Source organism: Danio rerio, chromosome 6 (assembly GCF_049306965.1).
Source record: "Danio rerio strain Tuebingen ecotype United States chromosome 6, GRCz12tu, whole genome shotgun sequence".
NCBI lineage: Eukaryota > Metazoa > Chordata > Actinopteri > Cypriniformes > Danionidae > Danio > Danio rerio.
Window position 1 is genome coordinate 10585001 of NC_133181.1, and position 27723 is coordinate 10612723.

General features: G+C 34.7%; 3 protein-coding genes and 3 non-coding genes across 7 annotated transcripts in view; 2 read left to right on the forward strand and 4 right to left on the reverse strand.

Annotated features, from left to right (window-relative positions):
- Nucleotides 1-3429, forward strand: part of tcf23 (transcription factor 23) — a 10212-nt gene extending 6783 nt beyond the window's left edge. The window contains exons 3-4 of one of the 2 annotated variants that reach the window (XR_012407643.1): nt 1-619; nt 951-3429. The exon at nt 1-619 is cut by the window's left edge and continues 205 nt beyond it. The gene's annotated coding sequence lies outside the window, so the exon portion shown is untranslated. The other variant, XM_001342557.6, reaches the window with a different exon arrangement.
- Nucleotides 3430-5958: 2529 nt separating this feature from the next.
- nop58 (NOP58 ribonucleoprotein homolog (yeast)) lies at nt 5959-18247 on the reverse strand. The gene is given in 15 exon segments (NM_001009889.2): nt 5959-6808; nt 6887-6961; nt 7868-7983; nt 8064-8212; nt 10429-10490; nt 10708-11006; nt 12057-12183; nt 12300-12445; nt 13187-13321; nt 13424-13488; nt 13679-13815; nt 14988-15112; nt 15350-15402; nt 17133-17209; nt 18057-18247. Coding segments are annotated over 15 exon segments (1662 nt in total). The 5' UTR covers nt 18102-18247; the 3' UTR covers nt 5959-6757.
- Nucleotides 10592-10676, reverse strand: LOC137496042 (small nucleolar RNA SNORD11B). Its single transcript, XR_011016123.1, has one exon. It is a non-coding gene; the product is annotated as a small nucleolar RNA SNORD11B (small nucleolar RNA).
- Nucleotides 14838-14920, reverse strand: LOC137496041 (small nucleolar RNA SNORD11B). The gene has a single exon (XR_011016122.2). It is a non-coding gene; the product is annotated as a small nucleolar RNA SNORD11B (small nucleolar RNA).
- Nucleotides 15189-15279, reverse strand: LOC137496040 (small nucleolar RNA SNORD70). The gene has a single exon (XR_011016121.2). It is a non-coding gene; the product is annotated as a small nucleolar RNA SNORD70 (small nucleolar RNA).
- A 1367-nt stretch (nt 18248-19614) lies between the features above and the next one.
- sumo1 (small ubiquitin like modifier 1) lies at nt 19615-27477 on the forward strand. The gene is given in 5 exon segments (NM_213159.1): nt 19615-19728; nt 20495-20566; nt 20709-20786; nt 24542-24613; nt 26407-27477. Coding segments are annotated over 5 exon segments (303 nt in total). The 5' UTR covers nt 19615-19716; the 3' UTR covers nt 26476-27477.
- The last annotated feature ends 246 nt before the right edge of the window (nt 27478-27723 follow it).

The window sequence follows — 27723 nt, forward strand, 5'->3', positions numbered from 1 at the left end:
TGATAAAACACTAGAAGTACAAGGTTGATTTATATATTATTCACATTTTTATATACAGATGAAGTCAGAATTATTAGCCTTCCTGAATTATTAGCCCCCCTGTATATTTTTCTCCCAATTTCTGTTTAACGGGAAGATTTTTTTCAACATAATAGTTTTAATAACTCATTTCTAATAATAGATTTTTGCCATGATGACTGTAAATAATATTTTACTAGATCATTTTAAGACAGTATTCAGCTTAAAGTGACATTTAAAGGCTTAACTACGTTAATCAGGCAGGTTAGGGTTATTAGGCAAGTCATTGCATAATGATGGTTTGTTCTGTAGACAATCAGAAAAAAATATAGCTTAAGTGGGCTAACAATATTGACCTTAAAATGGCTTTTAAAAAAATAAAAACTGCCTTCATTTTATCCGGAATAAAACAAATCAGACTTTCTCCAGAGGAAAAAATATTATAGGAAATACTGTGAAGAATTCCTTGCTCTGTTAAACATCATTTGTGAAATATTTAAAAAAGAAAAAAATCATCAGGGCTGATCATTTTGACTGTGTTTTTGTGCTGATTTTATTTGCTATTTTGTATTTAAAAATGGGAAAAGTCGAATGTAAAAAGGTTTAGTAATAAAAATAAGAACATAAGAACACTACCTGACAAAAGTCTTGTCGTCAATCCCATTCATAAGAGCAACAATAATAACTTGACTTCTAGTTGATCATTTGGAAAAGTGGCAGAAGGTCGATTTTTCCGATGAATCATCTGTTGAACTGCATCCCAATCATCCCTAATACTGCAGAAGACCTACTGGAACCAGCATGAACCCAATATCCTCATAGAATCAGTCAAGTTTGGTGAAGGAAAAGTCATGGTTTGGGGTTACATTTAGTATGGGGACGTTATTATTTGTTGTTCATAAAACTTGAATAGGCGACAAGACTTTTGTCAGGTAGTGTATACAAAGCATTTTGTAAAAAAAAAAAAACTAAAGACGTTGTAAAACTCACTGTACTTGGATTATTTCAAACTTAAAATACATTTTCAGGCATCCCATCATTTTATCTGCATTTCTAGAGAGGAGATGTTGGAAAATTACCTTCTTACCTATTGAAAAAATAAAATAACTAAATTAGCAGGTCACTTTATCTCCACTGGCCGTCTGTATCTTGAGTGTTTGGGTTTAATATGCATGTTTTGCACTTGATAGTAATAAAATGAATGTCTTGATTAGTGGAAAGGGAGGATTGTTATAAGGAACACTTGGCAACCATGCATGAGTGCAGAACCCCCATGCGCTCTTAATCATGGGTAGCTCAGTTAAAAAAAAACTGCACTAAATGATTGTGCAAAACACTTATAAGAATATTTTCACCTCCAGATGCAACAGCGGTTGTACATTAAACACAAAACTACTCTAGACTTAGACTGCACCACCATATTTGGTGATTATCGCTGAATAAAATGTGCGTCATGTTCAAATACGAGAATAATAAATTAAAGAGACATTCTTAATGAGGGCAATGCAGACATTAGTCAAAGGTTTGCGCTCGCTTTACTGAATTAATGATCTCCATTATCTTGAAAACATTTTGTTCTATGCTAACGCTTGAATGTTGGAAATTCATTTGGGACTTTTTCCAGTGTGGTTTAACCCACACGTGAATAAACCAATGCCAAAGAGAAAAACATCTTTGCGTTTCATTTTATTTCCATCAAAGTTTGGGTTTTCTTTCATCATATGGTGTTTTAAGAGGTTTATTTATAGATAATGCTATAAAATAATCCAGAGATACTTCACCATTTTTATTGATTGTGTTGAATTATTAGAATTAAAATGTTTTATATATACACATACTATATGTATACTATTTCTATTACATTATTCAATACTGAAGTCAAATCTGGAGCTAATCTAGCAAAACAATTTATAACAGTCCAAAATTATTAGTAAACCCCAATTTATATTTTAGGTAAAAATATTAAATAATAAAAAAAGCAAAATTCAAGAGAAACTAAATTTATTGTTTTGTTAAAATTTGGTAGCTTCTACTTTTTTTCAATATTTCGATTGACTTTCATGTTTTGTCTTTCCATTTCTAAAGATGTTCTGTGACTAAATTATTAATTTAATAAATATAACAGCTATCAATATCACCACATGGCCTTAGGACTACTATAGCAAACTTTTGTCAAGTACCACAATTCGTAGTTACATCCAGAAATCCCAGTTACTGTCAAAAAGAAGCCCTATGTTAACAGTGTCCAGAAACACGGTTACTTCTCTGGGCCATCTGGGATAGACCATCACACAGTGGAAACATCTACTGTGGTCAGATGAATCAGTATTTCAGGTATATATTGACGCCATGTGCTACGGACCAAAGAAGAACAGGCTCATTCAAACTGTTACCGGCAACAAGTCCAAAAACCAGGGTCTGTCATGGTATGGGGTTGTGCCAGTGCCCTTGGCAAAGGTAACTTTCACTTCTCTGATGGCACCATTAATGCTGAAAAGTAAACAGATTTTGAAGCACAATATGCTGCCCTCTTATCCTGGGGTGCCCATGCATATTTCAACAAAACAATGCAAAACCACATTCAGCACACATTGCAAAGTCCTGGCTGCGGGGGAAGAGGATACAAGTAATTGACTGGCCCGTCTGCACTCCCGACATCTCTCCAATAGAAAATGTGTGGTGCATTTTGAAGAACAAAATGCGACAATAAAGACCAGTACTGTTGCCCATGTTAAGACTTGTTTGCAGGAAGAATGGGACAAAATTACACCAGAAATACTTCATCAGTCGGTGTCTTCAGTCCCTAAACATCTTTTAACCTCGTGTTGCTAAAAGGAATGGAAACATCACAAAGTGTTAAATGCTTTACTGTCCCAACTTTTTTGAAGTGTGTGGCAAGAACCAAAACTGGAATCCATGTTTATTTATAAATAAAAAAAAACTATGAAATCATGAGGAGCATGTTAAATTATGTTTATTGTCTGCAATAAAATACATATCAAAGTAAATTTAGAAATAACCACTTTCTTTTGTATTTGCGTTTTCCACACCGTCTCAACTTTTTCTGATTTGGGGTTGTAATTATGAAATAACTTGAATTATATGAGGGTGTTTAGCAGGACTTAAGCAGGATAGCACTCCTCCTCATATCTCAGCCTGCACATCAAAGCTCCTGAAAGCAAAGAAGGTGAAGGTGCTCCAGGATTGGCCAGCCCAGTCACCAGACATGAACATTATTGAATTATGAAACATGTTTAACTACAAACTTGATTGTGTACAACTGAAGATTTTTTGGAAGCACTGTTATAAGTGTACATGGCAAGACTGACAAGAACGTCCCTCTATTAACCTGACTAGTGAAAAAATCAAATCATATGAATGACAAAAATAAATAAAAGTCTTTGGTCACTGTAAGAGAAATTCCAGGTACCAAACATGCATTTTATATAGGCACACACAAAAAAACTATCCCTTAAACTTATGCTCACATAGATATGAATCACCATCAATCACACTGAGCACAATCTTACAGCTCACTTGTCTGTTACTACTTTGAGTCAAATTTATTACTAAAATGCTATTCTAGAAAGTCGAGTTCAATCAAATTAACCATCACAAATTGCTCAATGTGTTTTGTTTGTGTGGTGAGAAACACAAATATCCTCGGTTATTCTTGTCCAGAACTCCGGCTCTTCATGAAACGTGGGCTCTCATCCATAAGTAACGGTCAAGGCTAAGTCTATAAATCTGTCTAAGCTGCTGATAAAAGTGTTTTCTCATGTTAATAGCCAGAATGGCCCAGAGAGAACTGCGCTACTAAGGCAAGGGTTATGGAGCCAGAGAGCGAGGGCAAGCGTTTGCTGTCAGAATCTCTGCCACCACAAAACTCCTTCACCATTTAAGGAGTGTTTTAACCAAAGATGAGCCGAGGATGAATAAATCTGCTTTAATGATAATTCTGAATGCTGTAATTAATTGAGGAAATTCTGGAATCTGCAGGGAAAACATGTCTAAACCTCAACCAGCATATATGGGATGTGAGGGGAAAGGAAGACTCGCATCATTGATGTGCAGCTGACAAATCTGCAGCCACTACGAGACGGTATCATGTCAATAAGGACCAAAATTTCTGAGGAATATTTCCAGTACCTTGTTGAATCTACGATTAAGGCAGTTTTGAAAGCAAAAAGGGGTCCAACCCAGTACTAGTAAAGTGTACCTAATAAAGTGGCCTGTGAGTGTCCATTGCAATATGAATACATTTTCTATTGATGGCTTGAATATGTCTATTTAAAAATAATCAATACATTTAGATTGACTAGGACCCTAATTTTCTAGGGGAGGGGATCTTAAAATATAAAACACTTTAAAAGCTAAAACTAATAATAATGCTTTATAGGTTTTCTGTGCAAGTTGAACAGAATTCATGTATAGAAATAATCAAATGTAAAACACTGCATAGTTGTAAATACAATGTGTTTATTCAGTTTAAGTTACAAATGGCTCCATTTATTGTGCATAAATGCTTTAAACCCTCGTGAAATGCCCAGTCACAGGTCTGAACAGATGCAAAAACTTTTACTTGATTATGGTTAAATCTTCCAGAACATTAGATTTGTAAAGTCACCGCAATGTTGCATCTGGTCAAGTCAATTCCTGATTCAACATTGCATATCTCGAGATGTGAAGACTGCAGCTGAGGCCATGGTGATATTGATTCTAAAGCGAGATGTTGTTCTAGTATCTTTTTATTAGGTACCTGCTGAAGTATGCCAGTTTTAGCTAAATATAAATTTTATACATTTGAAGATGCACTTTATAATTTTCTGAGCGACGTTTGATATGAAAAAACAAAGCACAAAAATACTAATAAAGAGATAGTTCAAGAGTCCAAATAGGAAAATTTCCTCATTTACAACACTTAACTTTTATGATCGTCTTTCTCAAAAGATTGAAGTTTGTGGAAAAAGCAGACAAATGATTGTGGAGGAAAAACAAAAAATTTGTGGAAGCCAACTTTTTGCAATGTTAATTTTTTTGTAAGCACACTTCAAAATATAAGACAAATATTTCTTTTGCAAAAAACTTTTCAATTTAAAATAACACTAAATTGTATGATGACTTATTCTTGTATACATTTACCTCTTAAGGCCCAAGCTGTTTTTTTCCATGCATTTTTTTTTGCTCTGAACCAAATTAGAATAAAACCAAAGTATCATCTTTTGATATAATGTACTTTCAGGAAAAAATGTCCTTGTGTGAACTCATGTTCTGAAATTACATAACACTACTTCCTTACTGTTTTTTAATGCATAAACCAATTTTTTTTAACATGTTTTGGATATTAGAGAGTAAAACATTTTCTGCCCATTTTGAAGTTAAAAATAGTGTTTGGGACATTTCATATGCTGCAAAACAGCTGCAGGATGACACTATGTAACAAAATATAAAACATTTAAAGTATTTTAAATAGCCACTTAAGAGCTAAAATGTGTTGTCCATGTATGTGGCAACTAAGCCCGCCTAGGAGGTTAATACCTCAAATGAAGTAACATTTATGAAGAAAAAAACAAAAACAAAACAAACAAAAACAAATTGCTTCTAGAATCTTTTTCTTGACCCTGAATTAAGTTATGGGGTGTTTGAATATTTTAATATACTTAATATTATGGCATGATGTAAATGTTTTGCATGTACACAGATTACAAGTTACTATCAGAAGTAAAAATCTCATTTAATATGATCTCAACCACCGTTTTCACCATGTGGAATAAAGAGGTGTATGTGGCTTAACATTTTTCACTTTAGAGCACCTTCAGATAATAAAGGGTTTTACCTTTTTGCTAGCGAAATTAAAAATGAGCTGATTTTCACCATAAATCTGATTTACTGGTGTCTTGGCTCAGCGATATCCAGATTCTGTCACTTCCTCTAATGTTAAAGAGATAACCAAAATAGCTGCTCTATCTCCTGCTCATTAGACCTAGAACAAGCTGATGGTCGGCTAAATTTATGCTGCGTTTTGGCAAATCTTCTTGACTTGGCTTGATCTTACTGGAACAAGGAAAGAGGAGGAACCAGAGAGGAATGTAAAACACACAAATAAAACACAAAGTACTTCATCCTACGATTTTGGCCAAGCGTTCTCATGGTCCACAGCTTCATCTCCACTAAAACCACGGTAAACCATATTTCTTCTTTTCAAGTGGATTTCAATACAGAAAGTTTTAGTAAATGGTCAATTAGTTGGCATGTTAATATCTTTCTATACTAATCAATGTACTAAGCATAATGATCTTACAACAAAAACAAAACTCAGTTTAAATGTAAAAAATAAATAAATAATAATAATAATTCAATGAGTCCACATGCTAGAAACATCCAGTATTTAATAAACCTGAGACAAAATGACCCAGTTTTACATCACAATGCTCACAGACGTCTTTAGTTTGACCCCGTTCTCACTTTTAACTAAAAACATTCATTGATAAAAGACAAACTGAACTGCATGATCTAGAAAAACTCAATCAAATATGGGATTTTACGGACTTTTCTCTCACAAATCAAAGCAATGTGTGGAGAAAACATCCTATAATTAAAAAATTAAATGCATATTTTTTTAAACAAATGACAACAGTCAAATGGAACTGTTTGAGAGGGGGATAATGTCCATATAATGTCCAAAAACACCATAAAAATGTCTTATATACAAAAAGTTCATGGAAAGAGTCCTGTTGGTTTATTCGTCTTCTTTTACCTTTTTCTTTTTTTTCTTCTTTTTTTCTGTCGTCTGTGAAAGAAAGGGGAATTTAGAGCTTCAAAATATAAATATGATATAATATAATTGTATTTGTAGCACGGTTCTTACCTCTTCTACCACAGTCTCTTCTGGCTCCTCTTTCAGCTCCACCTCAGCCGCTCGTTTCTTTTTCTTTTTTGACGGCTATAAAGCAAAAAGCAACTTGTTAAAATTCCACAAAACATACTTAAAGGATGTTAACCAAAGATTAAAAGTTCACTCTCTGCCAAGTTTAGGGTTTCATTAACACAAAAAGTACTTTAAAGAATGGTGTAACCACTGAAGTCCATAAAATAAACATAAAAAAACTCAGGATAAAAAAAAAAAAAAAAAAAACCCTTGGGTTTCTAACAAGGGTGAATAAATGACACTTCTCAGTTTTAGGTTAACTAACACTTTAACACAAACACAAACAATAAAATTGGAATAAAATCTGATCTAAAGACTAAAGCATGACCTTTAAAGCATGACCATGCAGGGTGTTACCAAGTCAAATTAAAGACTTTAAGACCTTTTCAAGGCTGTTATGATGAAATTTAACACTTAAAGGACTAAAAAAAAATTCTAATTGCACAATTGAGCAAACGGAAGTTTTACTTCATCAAAAATTTTATAATTTCTTAGCCACATCATAAAGTGTTAAAACTAGTAAACTCTAGTTATATACATGCCCTTATTTTAACAAATTTTTTTTTACTATAATTTATCAAATTTATGCAGAACAACGTCAAAGACAAGGAGAACTTTTAAACAAATATTATCGTTCGAAAGAATTGCATCTTATTGGCAAAATAGGGTTAAAACGTAACTTGTTAATGTTTTATTGAGAAAAACTGATTGGATGAGTCAGTAGCTTTACATTGACAGAGGAATATTAAGACCCAAATGATTTAAGACCTACGACACAATTTAAGATTTTTAAGGCCTAAAATTTTGTTTTTGAAACTTAAGACATTAAGACTACAAGACCATGTGGACACCACATGAACTAGACTCGAGCGAATGATCCCACATCTGGATAATAATGAGTCAGATGAATTTATGACTGACCTCCTCTCTGACCTCTTCTACCAGGCTGACAGCAGTCTCCTCCTCCTCCTGCTTGGGTTCCTCCTCAGCCCTCTTCTTTTTCTTCTTCTTCTTTGGAGTCTCTGTTTCAGCCTCTCCTGTGATAAAAATTCATTTAATCTTTATCTGAATGTAACGCGTGTCAGTATCTGCGGTGTTATGTCGTATGGATGTTCACCTTCCGCGGGGGCTTCCCTCTTCACTTTCTTGGCTTTAGCCTCTATGGGCTGGTCTTCCTCTTCGGCCTCCTCGACCTCTTCAATCTTCCTCTTCTTCGAGACGGTGGGGAGTGTTGAGTCACCAGAAGGGTCATATACCTTTACATCACTGATAGGAAGTGAAAAGATCATGTTCTGCATTAAAAACAGTAATTTATTGCTGTGATGGCAAAGCAGAATTTAAGCCATATTATTGCGATTTGTTGATTTTGTGCTCAAGAAACAAGGCGCTTTTGTGGAAACCTTAAAGAATTAGTTCACCCAAATATGAGAATTAGCCCCATCATTTACTCAAGCCATCCTCACTGCATATGACTTTTTTCAGTCAGATGAACACAAAGTAGTTTTTAATTATATCTTTGATATAATAGTGTTTAATAGTGGCTTTTATTTTGAAGCTTCCAAAAGTGCTTAAATCTATTATCAAACCACCCCATACATCACCAGGGGCTTAATGCATGTCTTATGAAGCAAATCTGTGTATTTGTAAAAATGTTCTACTTTTTCTTATCACGGATTTTGAAAGCTTAAAAATAACAGCCACTACCAAACACCATCATACAGCACGAAAGAGAAAGGATACAATTCAAAACTACTGTTTGTCTGAGAAAAGAAAAATCATATACAGCAAAGATGTCTTTCAAGGGAGTAAATTAAGGGGTAATTTTCATTTTTGGATGAACTGTGTTTAATATTTTTTTTTTCAGGATTCTAATGTGAACAAACTGTAAGCAGCAAATAAATGAAATGCCACTTTAAATTTACCATCAGTTCTCTGGACTGGCCAATAGCAGATACGTGTTGATAATTTTTAACTTAAATTATTTTATAAAGTACTAATAAAGTGTTTTCAAAATTTCCAATAACATTTTCATTAACAGCATTTACAGGAAAAGACAAGGTCAATGTTTTTAGACCTTTAATATTAATTATATGCATCTATACAGATATTTCCCCCTAACTTTCTCACAAATCTAAAATGTCTTATTTTTAAACAAGAATAATATATAAGCACTTTAAAAAAAGTAGAGAAGACAAATTAACAATTTACTAAAAACACAACTATTAAATGGCTATTATGCCTCATTTCCCCTGAGTGGTGGTTTAGATTGGTACTGGTCAACTTTAACATGCTTTTCTCTTAACTGTCAAATGGTACCCTTTTATGCCTAGTTCAGACTGCGTGATTTTAGCCCCGATTTTGGCTCGGCGACAGGTTTTGAGAAATCGCCGACAAATGCCTGAAATCACAGGCAAATCGCTGCTCGTGCACGTGAGTGACAATCACACAGTATGAACTATCAAAGACGCGATCTGAGAGATTCGCCGATGAGTCGCCGATGCCTGCGAGATATTCGGCGTGCTAAATATCTGGAGCTGTCGGCGATTCAAATCATGCCGTGTGAATCGAGTTTTGACTGAAAATAACATTGGCGATCGCCTGCAGCCAATGAGATAGCGGCATTCACTTGTGTGTGTACCTGCTGCAGGCTAGCGGGAGGCTGGGGGAAAAGGTAAAAGCGCTCTTTTTCGGTTTTTTTGGACCAACGAAATGGAGGAAAAACTAGTGGAGGTTTGACAGGACTCAGGACCAACCGTGTCTGTTTGACGTTTCATACAGAAAGAAATTAGTTTATTATCAACGTTGAGGAGAAATGGCTAATTCCCTTTAAACCCAGGTGAGCAAACATGTACATGCTCTACCCCATTAAAGGCTTCTTTCTCATTATATAGTTAATAACAAAAGATATACTACATGTTTTTGGCTGTGAGACGTAGTTTGGACAAAGTTGTCGGCGATTCTCCCTATAGTAAAGTCATGCAATGTGAATGTCCATGTCGCCAATCCATCTTGCAGTGTAAACAAAGCAGCGACAAAACGCAAGCCCAGATAGTCATGCAGTGTGAAAACATCTGTGACATGACTACTTTGAAAATCATGCAGTCTGAACTCGGCATTAGTTGGCGTGGTGTACAACAAAGTTGCAGTCTACTTCATTCTTGCTTGAGGAAATCCACATATCATATAGAAAACAGATGCTTTATACACAAATAGCCTTACTTGTGGCTTGCTATTATATGTATATATTATTATAGTGTAATGTCTCGGCTGTGTATTTAAAAATGGAGCAGCGCATCTAGCGCCACCCTTTGGTACCCTTTTGTTGTGCTAGGTACCCTTTGAAAAACTTTTTGGTACCTTTTGACAGTGGACACGGACATAAGTGTACACGGGCAATTAAAGCAATCATAAAATTTTTTCCAGACCCTTGCACATACACACACTTCAATATGAAGTACAGTCAGTCACAAAGAAACACTCACCTCTTGTGTTGATATTTATCAGCCTTTGCCAGGGCTTTGCCTGAACCACTGATGCGCCTGATCTAGAATAAAAAGACAAAACTACATCAGGGATTTACCATGACCATAAACTCATTCACTTAAACTGAACATCCTGCTTCAAGAATGAAGTGCTGTATGGAAAACCAAGCTCAGAAGAGGTAGTGACAAAAAACCCACATGTTATTTTCAGGACTGTGACATCCAAGTCATCTTCATCACCGCTTGTGACACGGTTAAAACAGAAATATTAGCACTAACCCCTTTCTCCTCCAGGAAGCGTAGTCTGGCCTCCAGCTTGGCTCTGTTTTCCACTCCCATCTCTGCATTGGTGTCTTCACCCAGCGCATCGTAACGGATGGCGAGCGCCGTTTTGGCCGCCAGCATTCTGGAGATTTTACCCTTGTTCTTGGCTGTGGTCTGTCCCACCAGAGAGGCGTGATAGATGAGACCATATTTCGGCGTATCCCGACGAGTTTTCAGAGCACGGAACAGTGCTTTCTCTGCCCCGAGGATCTGCACAGTGGACGCAGGGTGTTTGGCCAAGTTCAACAGAGATCCTGACAAAAACAAGACAAGTTTATAATTCAAGACGACACACAAGTCAAAGAAAATGCTGAATTATATACTGGGTGGAGGTTCAATTACAAGTACAATAAAGTGCCCCTATTTTGCCATTTTAAAGGGGACCATGTTTGTTTTGGAGCTCTTCTATGTTTATATATATATATATATATATATATATATATATATATATATATATATATATATATATATATATATATATATATACACATATACATACACACACACATATATACATTTTTTTAAAAGCAACACATATTATGAGAAAACGAAAGCAATATCATCTCTTCTCACAAGTATGAAATGGAAAGTTCCAGGATTTGGTTTCTAAACGCTGCTCTAATTGGACAGATGAACCTATCTGTCGGGGTTTAACCCTGGCATCCTGGCCAAATTTGCCCACTGGCCTCTGTCCATCATGGTTTCCTATCCATCCCCGTATCATAATTGGCTTCATCACTTTTCCTCGCCACCAATCAGCTAGTGTGTGGGGCGCAGTCTAGTGCAATATGGCTGTCGTCGCGTCATCCAGGTGCTGGATGAGATTCCCCCCATTGTGTAAATGATGTAAAGATTTATTATTATTATTGCTTGCAGCAGATGTTGAAAACCAAACATTACCATATCCAAATTTCAGCTTGAATCTACTTGAGAGCGTGTAAATTTTCATTTCTTGGTGAACTGTTCCTTTAACAGCATGAACCAATTGTTTGACCCCCAGCTACTTAAATGAGTTTCATATACACATACAACCTCACATACAACTAAGGAACTCAATAAGTTTTAGGCAGATTTGTTACAAACCTACAATTGCTTGCTCAGGAAGACTGGACATATTGAGGAGTTTAGAATAACTTGTAGATTTAGTTAACAGTAACTCCATTTATCTTCAATTGGATCTCTGAAACTCTAAATGAAAACCAATTACCCCCCAAAAAAGCATATTGTACCAATCACAATCCAGTCATGAAAAACAGAATGTATCAAATGTTACACCTAATTTTCTTCAGCTATCCAGAGCTCACCTGCATGAGAAATGAGACGGGCTCCCACCAATTCTCCCACCATGACTGTGAGATTTGGTGCAATCGCCATCATGCGATTCTTCAGATAATCATACAGCTGTGTGCGGTACTCTGATATTTCAATAACCTGGAAGTAGAGAGGAAAAATATGAATCAACTACAGATTAACTATTGATAAAAACAGTTAATCCTGCAAACCAATATAAACTCAAGATGCTTCAGCCAAACTGTTGTTTAACACACCTGGTCACACAGGTGCATGATGTTAGCAATGTCCTCCTCAGACACCTCTGTGCCCATCGAGATCTCTGCAGCCAGCTTCACCTCCGCCTCAATCTCCTCTGGCAGAAACTCAGACAGCTCTGTCGTCGCCACATTTGTCCGATCACCTAAACAATGAATGAAAAAAAGACAACATTTTATCATTGAAAACCTTAGCTTTAGCTGTCAATTCATTATTCAGATAGCAGAATATGAGGATATTAATTGAATCTAAAGATTGCAGCCACTCTACAAAAAGTCTCTTCCAAAACTGATGCTTTATAAATACTCTTATACTTATAAACAATGAATCACAATAAAATTAGCTTTTAGATTGAAGTCTTCAAAAGAAATGCGATGGCTATTTATGATGTATAGAAATAATTTAGTCTTTAACACACATATAAACACCAGGGGACAATGTTTACACCATTCAAATTTGATGAGAAGTTCTGGTAAGTTTGCTCACACAACAAACCGGTATGGCTAAGCTTCTGTTTGTTTTAATGTGAATGTAAGCCAGAAATACAGTTTAATCATATAAAGCATGTGTGTTATGCCAGAAAACATTTAGTTAAAACTCATCCTAGGATAATTTAGATTTCTGATCTCCTAAAGTTTTGAAACGTCAGGATAAAACATACAATTCAGGGACATAAATCTTTCAGCTTTAATTTACCTTTAAGATGAGTTTGGACTTGCATAAAATGAGCAAACTTAATTTTTTTAAAATCTAATTTGATTTTAATTCTCTAACTTGTATATTTATATTTAATTTGTATTATCGGTGTGACTCACACACCTTTCACATGCACAACACACTTTGTAAGGAAAACCGAAATATGGATGCTTTTGCTGGAAGAACTAACCAATCTTGCGGACAGTCTTGCAGTATGCCAGGTTATCTGTGATGATCTTGCCAATCTCTGGAAAGTGCCAGCCGTACCATTCCCTGCAGCGCATGATGTAGTTATTGAGCTCCTTATCCAGATCATCCAGCAGAGCTGCAGGTGAAAAAGTGAAGTGTACATTTCATTAAAAAACTTCATCTATAAAAAAGGCCAACTTATACTAATTAATAGTATGTAAATAAAGATGTTTCTTACAGATTGCTTGAACAATCATGGTGTCCACCTTATCTGGGCTAAACTTCAGCTTGTAACGTGAAAGACTAGAAGATGCAATGAAAACCAGTCAATTGCTGAACAAACCTTGCATATGTAAAGAAAAATGAATATCTGCTCAGAGTCTCAGTGGTAGTGACGAAGGCTGAAGAATATCGTCAGAAAAGTCAGTCAGCACAAAATAATCATCGACATGAGCATAGAGTGCATTCGATCAAGTGTAAACTATAAACTAACCTGTGAGCTAAACCCAAAGACATGGCAGCAATCTCTCTGGCAGGAAGACCTGTGATGAGCCCCTCCATCTGGTTTCTGATGCCCCTCATGAGCTCAGCGACGGCAGGACTGTGCACGCAGCTCAGGTTTAGCTTTTCCTGCAGGGGGCGACAGAGAGTCTCAGTGGACACAGAAAAGGTTGTCCTAAAGCAATGTGGTATAAGCAAAGCTAGTGCTTTACAGCCACCTATAAATATCAGGTAAAAGGATAATTTGACTATTTTTAATTTCAAACAGTTCCCTTTTACAACATTACTGATGTAATGTAATTAACTTATAATCAGCTTACTAATCTTATTGATTTAGTTCTTCAGGCGCAAAACGAGATGAAGGCACCATGAGGATCAGCAGACGATCACTAAAATACCATTGAAAATACTGTCAAAATATATACTCCTATTTTAAAGACATGGCACAGAATAACTGAAATAACGCAGTCCTGCTTGTTCAGTCTTAGACCCACTTCATATTGTGTCTTAGTCAGGCATGGAACATCAGAGTTTTGGGGGAAAAAAACAAAACAAAAATAAAACCCAAATCTTTAATGTGGCTATTTTGTAGTGGCAGAACAAAAGTTCATCAGAAGGGATTGAGCTGGTTTACTGAAAATACCATGTGCATATCCCATTACAGTGCACAAGAGTGGTAATATTGAAACTGAACCAGTGTCCGTTCTACTGCTTAACCCTCCCAATGCATTCCAAAAATCTATTTACTTAGATCATTTTTAAAAATTAGCACAAAATAGTCCAAATGTATGACATGTTTTAAGTGATTTGTAGGTAAAGATATTCTGAAACATATGCTGTGTGTTCAAACTACTCATTTAAAATGAACTGAAACAACGATTCTTAGGGCAAACCTTACTGTTTTCTTCAATCCACCTAAATTTGTAAAGACTATTCATTTCATTTTGTCCCAACACAAACTAATTGTGGAAGCCAGCATATTTACGGTGCATTCAAACTGAATATATTTACTCACATAAATGTTAACAGGCAGTTGAAAAAGTAATTAACAGCCTGAATATGGTGATATTAGGTGGTGTAAAACAAACTAAAAGGATCTAAAGTAATAGGATAAAAAAAATTAACTTTAATAAATGACTCCTTGAGAAATAAACAAGCTCAGATGAGGTAGTGACAAAAAAGCCTCATGATTTTTCAGCAAAATGACGCATGGTCATCATCATCACAGCTTGTTGTTTCTCACAGTCCAAATATCTGCAGTATCATTTCAGCACATTAAAACCTGAAATCCTGCAGCTTACCTTAATGACTCCTCCCAGTTTAGCGTCAGTGATGGCCAGCTGCTCGTGAGCCTCTTTGGCCACAACCTTCTTCAGAACTTTCTTCAGACTTTTCCCCAGTTTGCCCTCCACCATGGCTGTGGCCGCTGAAGATGCACAAGGATTTTGAAAGTGAATACTCTTATATCTGTTTTGTCTTGCACTATATACATTAAGAGTAAGATAATTGTGGTCTCAGTGGTAGTGACGAATAACTGTTTGGTGACCTCATGGTTGAATTGGGTGAACAGAAACATCATAGACGCACAGATAAAAAAAATACAAATAAAAAAAAACTTTAAGAGTCTGCTCTACAATAAGGCTTATCATTATGGAAATGTTACCTGCGAGAGCTTCTGTCGTGTCCTGGAACTTCTCAAAATGCTTCAGTTTTACCCTGAAAATCAAACAAACATACAAATAGTGAGATTAACAAACTGTTTGTGATTGCAGAATGACGGCAAACATTTGAAACTACATATTTGCCTGAAATGTTAAAGAATTTACACAACCTAAATGAAAATTATGACTGAAATGAACTTGTGAATTTGTAACAATGGCTAATCTGAAAACTCCCTATATTGATGTTATATGAATTACTTTTAATATACATTACTTAGAAAAGTCAAGCCTAAAATTAAGTTTACTTGCATCAACTTCTAAAGAGATATAAAAAAGTAACATTTTACATGCTGCAATGTTCACTAATAGTTGTACATTAGGGATGCAACGATTCCCTATTGAAAAAAAAGTATTGTCCTATTGTTCTCCCACGTTTTGGTGCGCCCTGTGATTCACGGCTCAGAAGATGCATTTTTTAATATTAGTTTGTTAGTAGAAACAACTGCAACAAGGCAGTTTCCCCCCCTTTGTATGCTTTTGATTATCTTTCACGCTTACTCTAACGTTGATATTCTCGTCGAAGACCTAACATTCACATCTCGTTTCGGTGTGTGTGGAGTTTCTGTGGGTTTCAGCATGGCAAGTGAAGATACAGCACAAAGATGCAGGTAAGGCCAAATCACAGAGCATTGCTGTCAGTGTCAACAGACACAAAAACATAAATGCCATTTTTTTGCTGTTGTTGCAGCGATAGCCTAGATCAGTTGTCACCAACAGGTGGATCAAGGTCCGTGTCAGGACCCAGAAGCGTCCCATAAGGGCTCGGACAGTTACTTCAGTCCCGCTCTTTCTGAGTGTTCTTCCGCACCAATCAACCCCGCTATTCACTCTTTTTACCCGCTGTCTGCTAAGTTTTCTTCTCGACTGACTGTTCCCCCTGAATTAGGAGAGAAGAGCCCAACACTCTCTCTGCTTTAGTTTCATTCACTACGATGGTGCTAGTAAGTGTAAAGGAGCCCTCTGGAATCATAATAAATTCATTAAGAAATCATAAATAAAAATGTGTTGTTGTCTTAGAAATGCAAGCATCATGTAAACAGAAGTAATCAATACTTTAAAAGTGCCCAATTACGAATATGTGTTGACAATTATTAGCATAATTGGTTGAGACTGTTGAGTGGAGATGTAAAATAGAAAAATTAAAGCTTTCTCTATTTTCTTAGCAGTTTATTTGAACATACAATTTTCAAAATGCCCTACTTTTATTTAATGCAAGAACATGCAAATCTAAGGTCATGTGTGTAAAGCTATTGCATTGTCAGGTGTTTGTTCATCAATAAATATGTTTATTGTTCTTTGAATTGTTCTGTAGTCATTTTTTTCTAAGCATAGCACAAACCATACCATACAGAAACCGTGATTATATTGATTTGTTGCACCCCTAGTGTACAATGTACAACTTGTCAATGGGGAGCATGTAAAAATAATTCACAGAAGTTGACACTTATACAATCTTCATAGAGATTAAAGCATTGTTGACACCAAATGAAACGCCATACATTGTCCAAAATTACCTGAAAATAAAACATGACTATATCGATAAAGTAATATATATAAAAAAATAATAATTTAATATTATATGTGTCAAAGGTCTTAAAGCATGTTTGGTTCCTTATTTATAAACTATATTATCAAAAATTCGACTTAAACATCATCAAATCAAGGACATTTCTGAGACAAGGCAACATTAAATATAATATTACACATTTCTACTGTAAAACTCACACTTTGTTGGCTTTTTCCGGCGTCTCAAACTCCTTCCACAGGCTGTCCACCTGCTGGAGCTTCTGTTCATCCAGGACCTGGACAACAGAAAAAGCTGTTGATTAAAGTGCACAGACACCATCTAAATACTAGACTTACTTAAAGCCTTCAAGCGGTCGACACTAAGCATTGAGGTAAAGTTGGTTTTATATTCGCAGTCATTCATTTAATATTCCCTATATTGTTTATCATGGTACTTTGAGTGTTGGGTCTGAAATCGCATTGAAGTATGCCTTAAAGCAACATAAGCACCAATTAATCGACTGTGAACAATGTTATACGTTGATAAGCCATTGACTACTAATATAATTTTACCAATCAGAATTTGTAAATGATACTTTTCTGAACTTAATTTAAGGAGAATGTGCGAAAGTGAAAATATAAAACCAACTTTAACGTTACCTCTAACGTTATACGCTGAGCGACCATGTGGAAACATGAGCTATAGTGGCGAGGTGCATTTAAACAGTAAATATCTTCATAAGATTTAATTAAATATGTAAATACATTTGTTGCATCTGTTTTGCAACTACTAAATTATATTTTATCATCTTGACTACTTTAAAAACAGTCCAAACTCGACTAACAGTGAGTGTAGAAAAAGCGCTGAAGACACAACGTGGCTGTGCTGCAGAGCAGGCCACATGAGACCCGCTTTACCCTCATTGACACACCGCACTGGGGAAAAACGAGTGAGCTACAAAATTACATATGTACTAACAGCATTTGCATTAATAAAAATCCTTAGATTGTACGTTTTGTCTTTTTGAAAGTCTCGGACAGCACTGCTAACTTCGCCGGCTAGCTAAGTGTAACCGTAAAAGCTACACAACTGCAAGAAAACGGCTACAAATACATTTAATTAACACAAAAAAATGAGCTTACCTTAAAAATGGCATAGCCGGCGGCAGTTTCAAATAACACTAACATTTTTGAAACAGCTTTTCTTGCTCTGAATAAAGTTTAAGGTCGAGCTCCCGAGACCGAGAGCCTTCCGCTACAAGAAGTCGCTCTCTCCACGAGGCGCACATGGGACAGGACGAGCATGCGCAATACTGCCAGTGAAATGTGCGCATGTGCAGTAGTCTCAGCCTCATTTTCATGCACCATCACCTCGTGTTGATTTTCAGTTTTCGAGTTTTATATTCAAAGTGTGTAGAGACAATATTTTGGATAATGTCATATTCCAAATAATGAGGATGATGATGATGATGATGATGATGATGATGATGATGATGATGATGATGATGATGATGATAATAATAATATACTAAACAAAAGTTTTGTAAAAAAAAAAGATATTTAAATGTTTTAGACAAAAAGATGAATAAACAATTATAATATGAAATATTATTTCAATTTTAAATATCTGTATTGTTGTATGTAAATATGTTTAATATTCCAATGAGAGTTCAGAATTTGTTATGGTCAATTTTACTTGGTGCTCTATGATTAATAATAATTCTGCTTGATATTTCTGTTAAATACACAATACATTCAGCTTTCTAAAATTCTCAGAAGAAACTGTATTTGAAATAAAATGTTCAGTAACATTATACAGATTTTTTATATTACCTTTGATCCACTGAATTAGTCTTAATGTCTTTTTTAAAATCTATGGCATTAAAAGTTATAAATACATAAAATAAACGATTTATTGTTTTATTTATGCAGGAATTTGCGAATTTATTAACTAATTGATTTTTTATTTGCATATTAATTTATTGTTTTATTTATTTATTGCTTTATTTATTTACTTTATTTATTCATTGCTTTTTATTTTTTATCTTTTTAATTTGTGTATTTATTTTGTACATTTGTTTATTTATTTAGCATGTTTATTTATTGTTTTATTTATGCAGGAATTTGTCTATTTATTTATTAATTTATTTGTGTATTTATTTATTTATTGTTTTATTTATGCAAGAATTTGTATTTATTTATTTTTTGTGTATTTATTTATTTATTGTTTTATTTACACAGGGATTTGAGTATTTATTCATTTATTCGTGTAGTTATTTATTAATTATTTTATTTATGTAGGAACTTGTGTATATATTTAGTCATTTATTTATTTATTTATTTGCGTATTTATTTACTGTTTTATTTATGAAGGAATTTGTACATGTGTTAATTAATTTATTTATTTGCGTATTTATTTATTTGTTGCTTTTGCAGGTTTCGTCCTCCAGAGGTGTAGTGTAGTTGTCACATTATTTTTGCACTCTAATATTTCGTGACCAAAATACTGATGTGTTTTTTTTTTTTTTTTTTTTGCAAAATACGGGCCTCCCTATGTTTTACCAATAGCAACATCGCAGATGGCGATTGGAGCCAATCAGAAAGAGCGTGGTGAGAAAAACAACGCTCGTTGGGTCATCGACCCAGTGTCATAGAAAGTCCAGCCCCTTTCCAATGACGTCAACGGCGCTGTGTTGTGGGTCTGCTGGTAGCACTATCAAAACCTCTCATTACTGTACATAACACTGTATCGTTTAAATCAAACAATCTTGATCTACAGAAGGGCTGCACATTGCGGAATATCATGTCAGACACGGTGAGTCTAAACCTGTGATGCTGAATCGAACTTTCATGAGAGCAGACGAGAAAGACGGACTTATAGAAAATGAAAATAAGAGGGCCCAGCTTTTAGCCTGTCTAGCTGACTGTGGTTTGGAAAGTATTTTTGATAAAAATGCTTGAGTGTTTTTAACTGTGCATAGTTTCTGGTTCTCGCAATTTACACATTAGTCCAATTTACTGTGTTCACAAATGCCAAAAATATGTGAATTTCTTCCTCAAATCGTCCAATTAGCATGTGTGCTAGTTAGCTGCTCTGGGCCCTGAAAGCAGAGTTCATAATATCTTGAGCTGATAGACCATGCTGAACATTTGAATTAGTTATTAATTGTTGATTTTTTGATATGTTCATTAGGATTATTCGTTATTTGTTCACGTTAGTTTGTGTTCGGTTTGTGCTCGTATTAACAGCTCGCGATAGAAGAGTAACGTTAGGTTGTGTGTTTACATTCAAAGCACACACACACACACACACAGCCTAGTGTTTAAATGATAACAACACTCACAATATTATTTTATATATAATATATATATATATATATATATATATATATATATATATATATATATATATATATATATATAATTATAATTTATTAAAATCGGATCTACCTTATTTTATACGATCTTCAGTCAATATTTTATTGAATTCAGTCCCAAGATATTTTTTTAATTCATTACATTAAATCTGATAAAAAAACAATATGACATGCAGTAATCGAATGCTTGTTTTGTTTTAATAGGAGACCAAGCCCTCAAGTGATGGAGGCGAGAAGAAGGATGGAGAGTACATTAAACTCAAAGTGATCGGTCAGGTGAGCAAAAGCACTTGTTTTCTAGGAAATGCAGGTTTTCATATTTAAACCCATTACTGTTTAAAACCAATCCAGCTGTTCTTTTATAATGAGATATATGAAAAGATCTGAACAGATTTGATGATTTCCTTTCATTTCGCAGGACAACAGTGAAATTCACTTTAAAGTGAAGATGACGACACATTTAAAGAAGCTGAAGGAATCCTACAGTCAGAGACAGGTGAGTCAGTTTTTCCATTTATGAGGGATAACGATAAATCTACACTACCATTCAGAGGTTTTGGGGGGTGGGTAGGATTTTTAAAAAACGCACTAATGCTACTTTTATTCAATCAAAAATGCATAAAATCTGTATTATTGTGAGTATTGTTACAAATAGAAATACACTAACACTGTAAAAATCTTAACTGTGATCAAATTAATGCGTCATTGCCGAAACAAAAAACAATGTTTAAATAGTTGTGTATGTTTCAGTTAAGGTTCCTGAGGTCTCATTTATAAAACATTGCATAGAAACTTTCCTAAAAGTGAATGTACACCAGAATACATTTTTATTTATTTATTAATTATTATGGCTTTTATGATGATTTAAAGTGCTTGAATTAAGTCAATATTTAAGCGAAATGTGTTTACTTAAAGCTGCGCACATTCTCCCGTCAAGTTTGTTTTTTATAGATCATAATAACCTGTATAAGAAGTGGCGTACACGTGTTTCCACCCCCAATTTTGTGTATACCATGTTTATAAATGAGACCCCTGGACAGTTTATTCTCTCTTTCAGATCAATTATTTGAACCATGTTAGTTAAAACATAAAACGTCTGTAATGATCATCTAAAGGGGGTGGAGTAACAATTTATTAAGAGGAAATTCACATTAATAGATGCTTTTAGTTTTGGTACAGAAAATATTGTTACACACAGGATATATATATATATTTTTACCCATTATGAGTTTTGGTAATAAACATTTAGTTTGCTTGCCTCGGCTTTTCTTTATCTCTGCTTTCTTAAATGAAACGCAACGACACAAGTATTTACTTTCTTTTACAAATATTATTGACAATATTCCATATCATACTCTCTGCTATTATAAATAAAACATAAACCCATTATATAATGACATGCAATCTAATTCTGAAATATATATATATATATATATATATATATATATATATATATGTATATGGTCAAAGATGTAAAAAATATATTTATATTTATCTGTTGCTTATAAAGTTACATGTTTCAGAAATTACATTTTACAAAAGTATATTTTTGTATTTAAATAAATTACTATTACAGTTTTATAAACACTCAAACCACTGCAGAAATGTTGCATATATCATATACACTAAAAAAAAAGACTTTTGCGGCTTGTTCAAAGTACTTATATATAATTAGCTGAAACTTGTGTTCTTGAGGACAACTTAATTGTTTTAAGTTAAGCCCACTTAAATTTATGAAAAAAAATTAAGTTTAATCAATTTATGATGGGCCATGTAAAAGAAATGTGTGGACCATAGCATTTTTACAGTATATTAGAGATCAATTTTCTATACAAGTTAAAATCATTACCTTAAATGTTTGTTTTAACAGTTGCTGGAAGTGTGTAAACAGGTTTTTGATTGTAAATGTAGCTTTCTTCACGAGTCACTGCTGCGTTTAAAATGGCATAAATGTTATGGGAGTGCACTATGGAGATAGCACAGTTGTCAATTTGAAGTTTATAAACTGAACTGTAATAAGAATAACTTTAATATAAAATGTGAACAAGACAACCTTTAATGTTTTTAAATGATTCAGAGTATTTGTGTTCAAATGGACAAGGGCATAGGGTGGATGATTCAGAATAGAACACAGCCTGGAACTCTGCATCTAACTACAGCTCTAGAGGTGTAGCTCCAACCAACCAAGTGTGTGATGCTGTTTGTGAATGTTTGCTATAAGATGTATGGATGTATATTTGGAATAACACTGAATTGCTGAACTATTTTTGTAATGAAGGAAATTGTGATCTTAGTTGGTTGGCGATGGTTTTGTGAACAGCACCATTATTCTAGAAAATGCACAAAGACAATATCAGAATTTGCTTTAAACAAAACGATTTGAGAAGTTTAGAACAACTGAATGAATTCAAGTCTTGTATTTTCATTACACACCGCTGTTTGTCATTTTTAAAAGTGTGTATTTTTAATGTAAAAATGTTCAGCTCCACATTACTCTGATTAGAAACTGATAACGAGAGTGTGCGATCGTTTACATCTGACTTTACTTTGCTGTTTTATATTTGTTCCATATCTAAAGATTGATTACAGTGTGTTGGAGGTGAATGTATTTAGTCTTTAAGTTTATTCTCATTCATTTACTCTTTATTTACTGTTTTTTTTAAGAAAACCAATTCAACCAAATCATACAGTGTGGTATAGATCAGTACGGTGTGGGTAACCTTTATCAGGCTTGTGTCTCCACTGCCAAATGGTACCCTTTTAGTAGTAGGCATGGAGGCAGAAAGTTGCAGTCTACATCATGTCACTCAACTAAAAGTAAAGCCATATGGGTCGTTCACATATCATATGAGAAGCACTTCTCACAAAACAGGTGCTTTATTGACCTTATTCTCCGCAGACGAGTGGGCGCTGCCATTTGAATCTTTTTTGGCACGAGACTTCCGGTCTCATTCACTTCCATTCATTTTTAGACATTAAAAACTGCTCGTTTCGCTGTTTGATGTTGCAAACTGATATTTCCTTGTTATTTTATTCTACTTGGTCTGTGTAGTCATGCAAACATTTGTTTGTAGAGCAAGTAGTTTGACCGTTTTTTGCCGTTTATAATTCCTTGTCATTTCTCCCATAGGCGACTGAAACGGAAGTTCTAAGACAATCGTGAAATCAGGCGCACTTCCGCATTTTAGAATAAGGTCAATACACATAAATACTTATGTAAAAAAATGTAATTACTAACCTTTCTATGAACTTTTAACATCCGCAATAAAATGCAATGTGAACATATACAGATCCTTACAGTCTCCATTACAAATTTACAAAAAAATTACCCAAAATGTACATTTAGGCCTTATTTGAGTAAAAAAAAAACAACAATACAAAACATAGTCAGTGCAACCCTCTCATTTGTTTCTTTATTCCTTACCAGCACATGTAACTCTTGTTAATTCTGTCATTCCGAGTTCATTATAGTCTAAAAGGTGTTGATCATAATTAAACATCCCAGTTTATTTGTGTTTTGGGTCGCTGAAAGAATCATTTGCTTGTTTGTTTGTCATTTGCTGTTTTTTGTTAGCGTTACTCTGGGGTCTGTCCATTTCTGAAAGACTGTAAGAATCCGTACGTTATCAGCATGAGCTCAAGTTGATTATTTATACTTATTCATTATTACATACTTATTAGGTATAAGTTAATTATTACTTCCCAAAACGTGGTATGGTATTGTACGATTTGCTTTTTGCTATCTTTTGACAATGAAACGGACAAAGAAGCATACCGAACCGTACCTTATACTAAACCGTACCGCTCAGTGGAAACAGACCAACATGTGAGGGTGGATCTGCACTCAAAATGCACACGTGACTGTATTATGTACTAAATGTATTACTTAAAATTATGTCAAGTTATGTGGGTGACAGTTTGGATGGTGTGATGATAATGCCCCATAATAAATCATTTTATCTGTAAATTTATAGTGGTAAATAGTGACTGTTATTTTATAACGTTAGCAGTCAGTGCTAGTTTAAAAGCCTATCAAGCGTAAGCCTGTATTTAAGTAGTAGTCTGTATTTTCAGTTCGTGCAAAGTGACACGCATCAAACTTGTCTGAAAAAATCTGGAATTTTGAAATGGGAAATGTGTAACCCCTGAGCTCTGCAGTAGACATGAACATATGCTGCCATACGTTCAGGCATCATAAGTGAAGTTAATTTCAGATGTTTCTATTTTGACATTGTGTTTTATTTGTTGCAGGGTGTACCCGTGAACTCTCTAAGGTTTCTCTTTGAGGGACAGAGAATCACAGACAACCTGACCCCCAAAGAGGTACAAGCACACAGTTCCATTAGAACAACTGCAATAAGGAAAAGACGGATATCCCTTGTGTTGTGAATGTCATAGACCATGCAGCTAATTAAATCCAGTTTTTTGCCATTAATCATCACTTGGTAAAATTAGCTTAATTTTCCAGATGTCGACATGGACAAGTTGCATGACATGCCATCAACCGCATTAACAAAAAACTATGTGATGTTAAAAGAAATCAACCATCACTATATTAAATAAGGGTCCAGCTGCTCTGCAGTGAGGATGATGTGTTGAGTTACAACATGGAAATACTAACGCATGTAAATATAAACTCTTGTTCAAACATTGAGTGTCAATTTGAATGAAAATTTTTGGCAATTGCTTAAAATGCTGATATAAAATTCCATAATTTTATTGAGTTATAGTTAAAAATCCCATGCTATATAATATATTTTGTACATTTCTGCTGTTAATATGTCACACTTAAAATGTGTAATTGTGGATTCCTAAGAATGTAATAAAACTGTTAATTTCTCAGTATATCTTTGTAAAAAGATTTAAAATATTTGTATCTTGGGCAGATATTGTTTTATCCTAACAAACTATATATACACTCACTGGCCACTTTATTAGGTACACCTTACAATTACCGGATTTGACCCTTTTGCCTTTAGAACTGCCTTAATCCTTTGTGGCGTAGATTTAACAAGGTACTGGAAATATTCTTCAGAGATTTTGGTCCATATTGACATGATAACATCCCACAGTTGCTGTAGATTTGTCAGCTGCACATCCATGTTGCAAAACTCCCGTTCCAGCACATCCCCCCAAATGTGCTCTATTGGATTGAGTTCTGGTGACTGTGGAGGCCATTTGAGTACAGTGAACTCATTGTCGTGTTCAAGAAACCAGTCTGAGATGATTCTTGTTTTATGACATGGTGCGTTATCCTGCTGGAAGTAGCCATCAGAAGATCTCAAACCAATCTGGCCATTCTCCTCTGACCTCTGGCATCAACAGAAATGCAGCTCACTGGATATTTTCTCTTTTTTTCATACAATTCTCTGTAAACCCTAGAGATGGTTGTGTGTAAAAATCCCAGTAGAATTTCAGCAGTTTCTGAAATACTCAGACCATCCTGTCTGGCACCAACAACCACGCCACGTTCGAAGTCACTTAAATGACTGATCTTTCTTCCCCATTCTGATGCTCGGTTTGAACTGCAGCAGATCGTCTTGACCATGTCTACATGCCTAAATGCACTGAGTTGCTGCCATGTGATTGGCTGATTAGAAGTTGCGTTAACGAGCAGTTGGATAGGTGTACCTAATAAAGTGGCCAGTCAGTGTATTTTTTGTTAATAATAAACTATACGGTTTAAGTATTCGGCTTTTTCTAATATTTCCTCTTTTTGTCTGGATTTGTGGTCCAAGGCCACACATATCAACATAGAAAATATTCTCAATATCACACAATATTTACCATTTACTTCAATTTATAAATTTTAAAAACTTACATTTTACCAGTCTTAAAACTATTTTGACATCTATAAATCAAAAGTATGATAGCAGAGATTTTTATAATAACTACTCTGCTCATAAACCGTCCAGTCTCCAGTATTTCTACAAATTTAATTCAGATTAACATGAAGGTTTTGGTTGAGATGATTCTTATTATTTGGGTTTTTGTATCATCTCTGCTATGTGACTTGATATTTTTCAAATTCTACCAGATTATTATAGCATAATTGCCTATAATCAGAACTGCTGAAAACTTTATTATTTATCATCAACCACGTGTGTGTGTTTCAGCTGGGAATGGAAGATGAGGACGTGATCGAGGTGTATCAGGAACAGACTGGAGGCTGTCGGAACGACTAGACCTTTATTTTCATGCTCTTTATTTTTATCTTCATTTTGTATGTATGACGTGTTTCCTTTTGCTGTCACCTCAAAGGGAAGCAGAAAAACCATCTGGATCAAATGCATAATCTGTTCTGACGGCTGTGTTTGAGTTGGGGAGGAATTACAATAGAAAATGTCCTTCTAGTATCTTCTGACTGTCTTTTTTTTGTGCAAACCTATCCATACCTGCCTTCACGAGAGCCTCTCTTTTAAAGTATTCTGGTCACATTTTGCATTGACATCTAATGTTTTGTTTCTTAAGCTGACTGGAAACAGTACAGCACTGCTAAAAATCATTATATTATGGATTATATTAGTAAATCCAATCGAATTTATGATGGCAGCTGTGGTGTTCATGTATATTCTCTATATAAATACAAAATTAAAGGGTTAGTTCACCATACAATTAAAACTGCTCAATATTTAATCTTCCTTCAGTAGTTTCAAACCTGAGATACTTTTTTCTCTTGAACACAAAAGAAGATGATCTGAAGAAAGCTGAACAATAAATACTATTGAAATCAATGGTTACAGGTTTCCAGCACACTTTAAAATATCTACTTTTGTGTTCAATAGAATAATGAAACTCGTAAAGGTCTAAAACCGAGTGAGCGTGAGTAAATGATGACGGGATTTTCCGATTTGAGTGAACTGCCCCTATAAGGCATTGTTCCCTAATGTTCTTGTAGTAAGTTGCTCTGTCAGGATTATTAGCTTTCATTTAATATCGTTGTTTTTTGTACATCATATGCTAGTGAACATACCTCTGCCATCGAATTTTACAATCGAAGACGTACAGCGGTGGTTTATTTATGTGCAATTGTTGTCTCATGTTAGAAGTGTCACCAGTTTTATTGATTTTCCTCCAGGGGTCTGCAACAACTGTGTACGGTTTGGTCCAGATGGTTTTGTGGATCTAGGAGATTTATGACTTTGCTTTGTCTTGTTTTTTTTTTAAATAAAATGTGTCATAAAATAGTTTGTGTTCGCATGTGCTTGGTCAAAAACGGTGAATGTTCCGTTTGTAAACACTAGATGGCAGCAACTCTGTTCGAGTTGAAGCTGGGGGATTTTTCTTAAAGGGATAGTTCACCCAAAATGGAACATTCTGTCCTGATGGGTGAAACAAATACTATGGACGTCAGCGGTTACAGGTTTTCAACTTCTCTTCAAATTATCTTATTTTGTGTTCAACAGAAGAAAAAAACTCATAAAGGTTTAAAC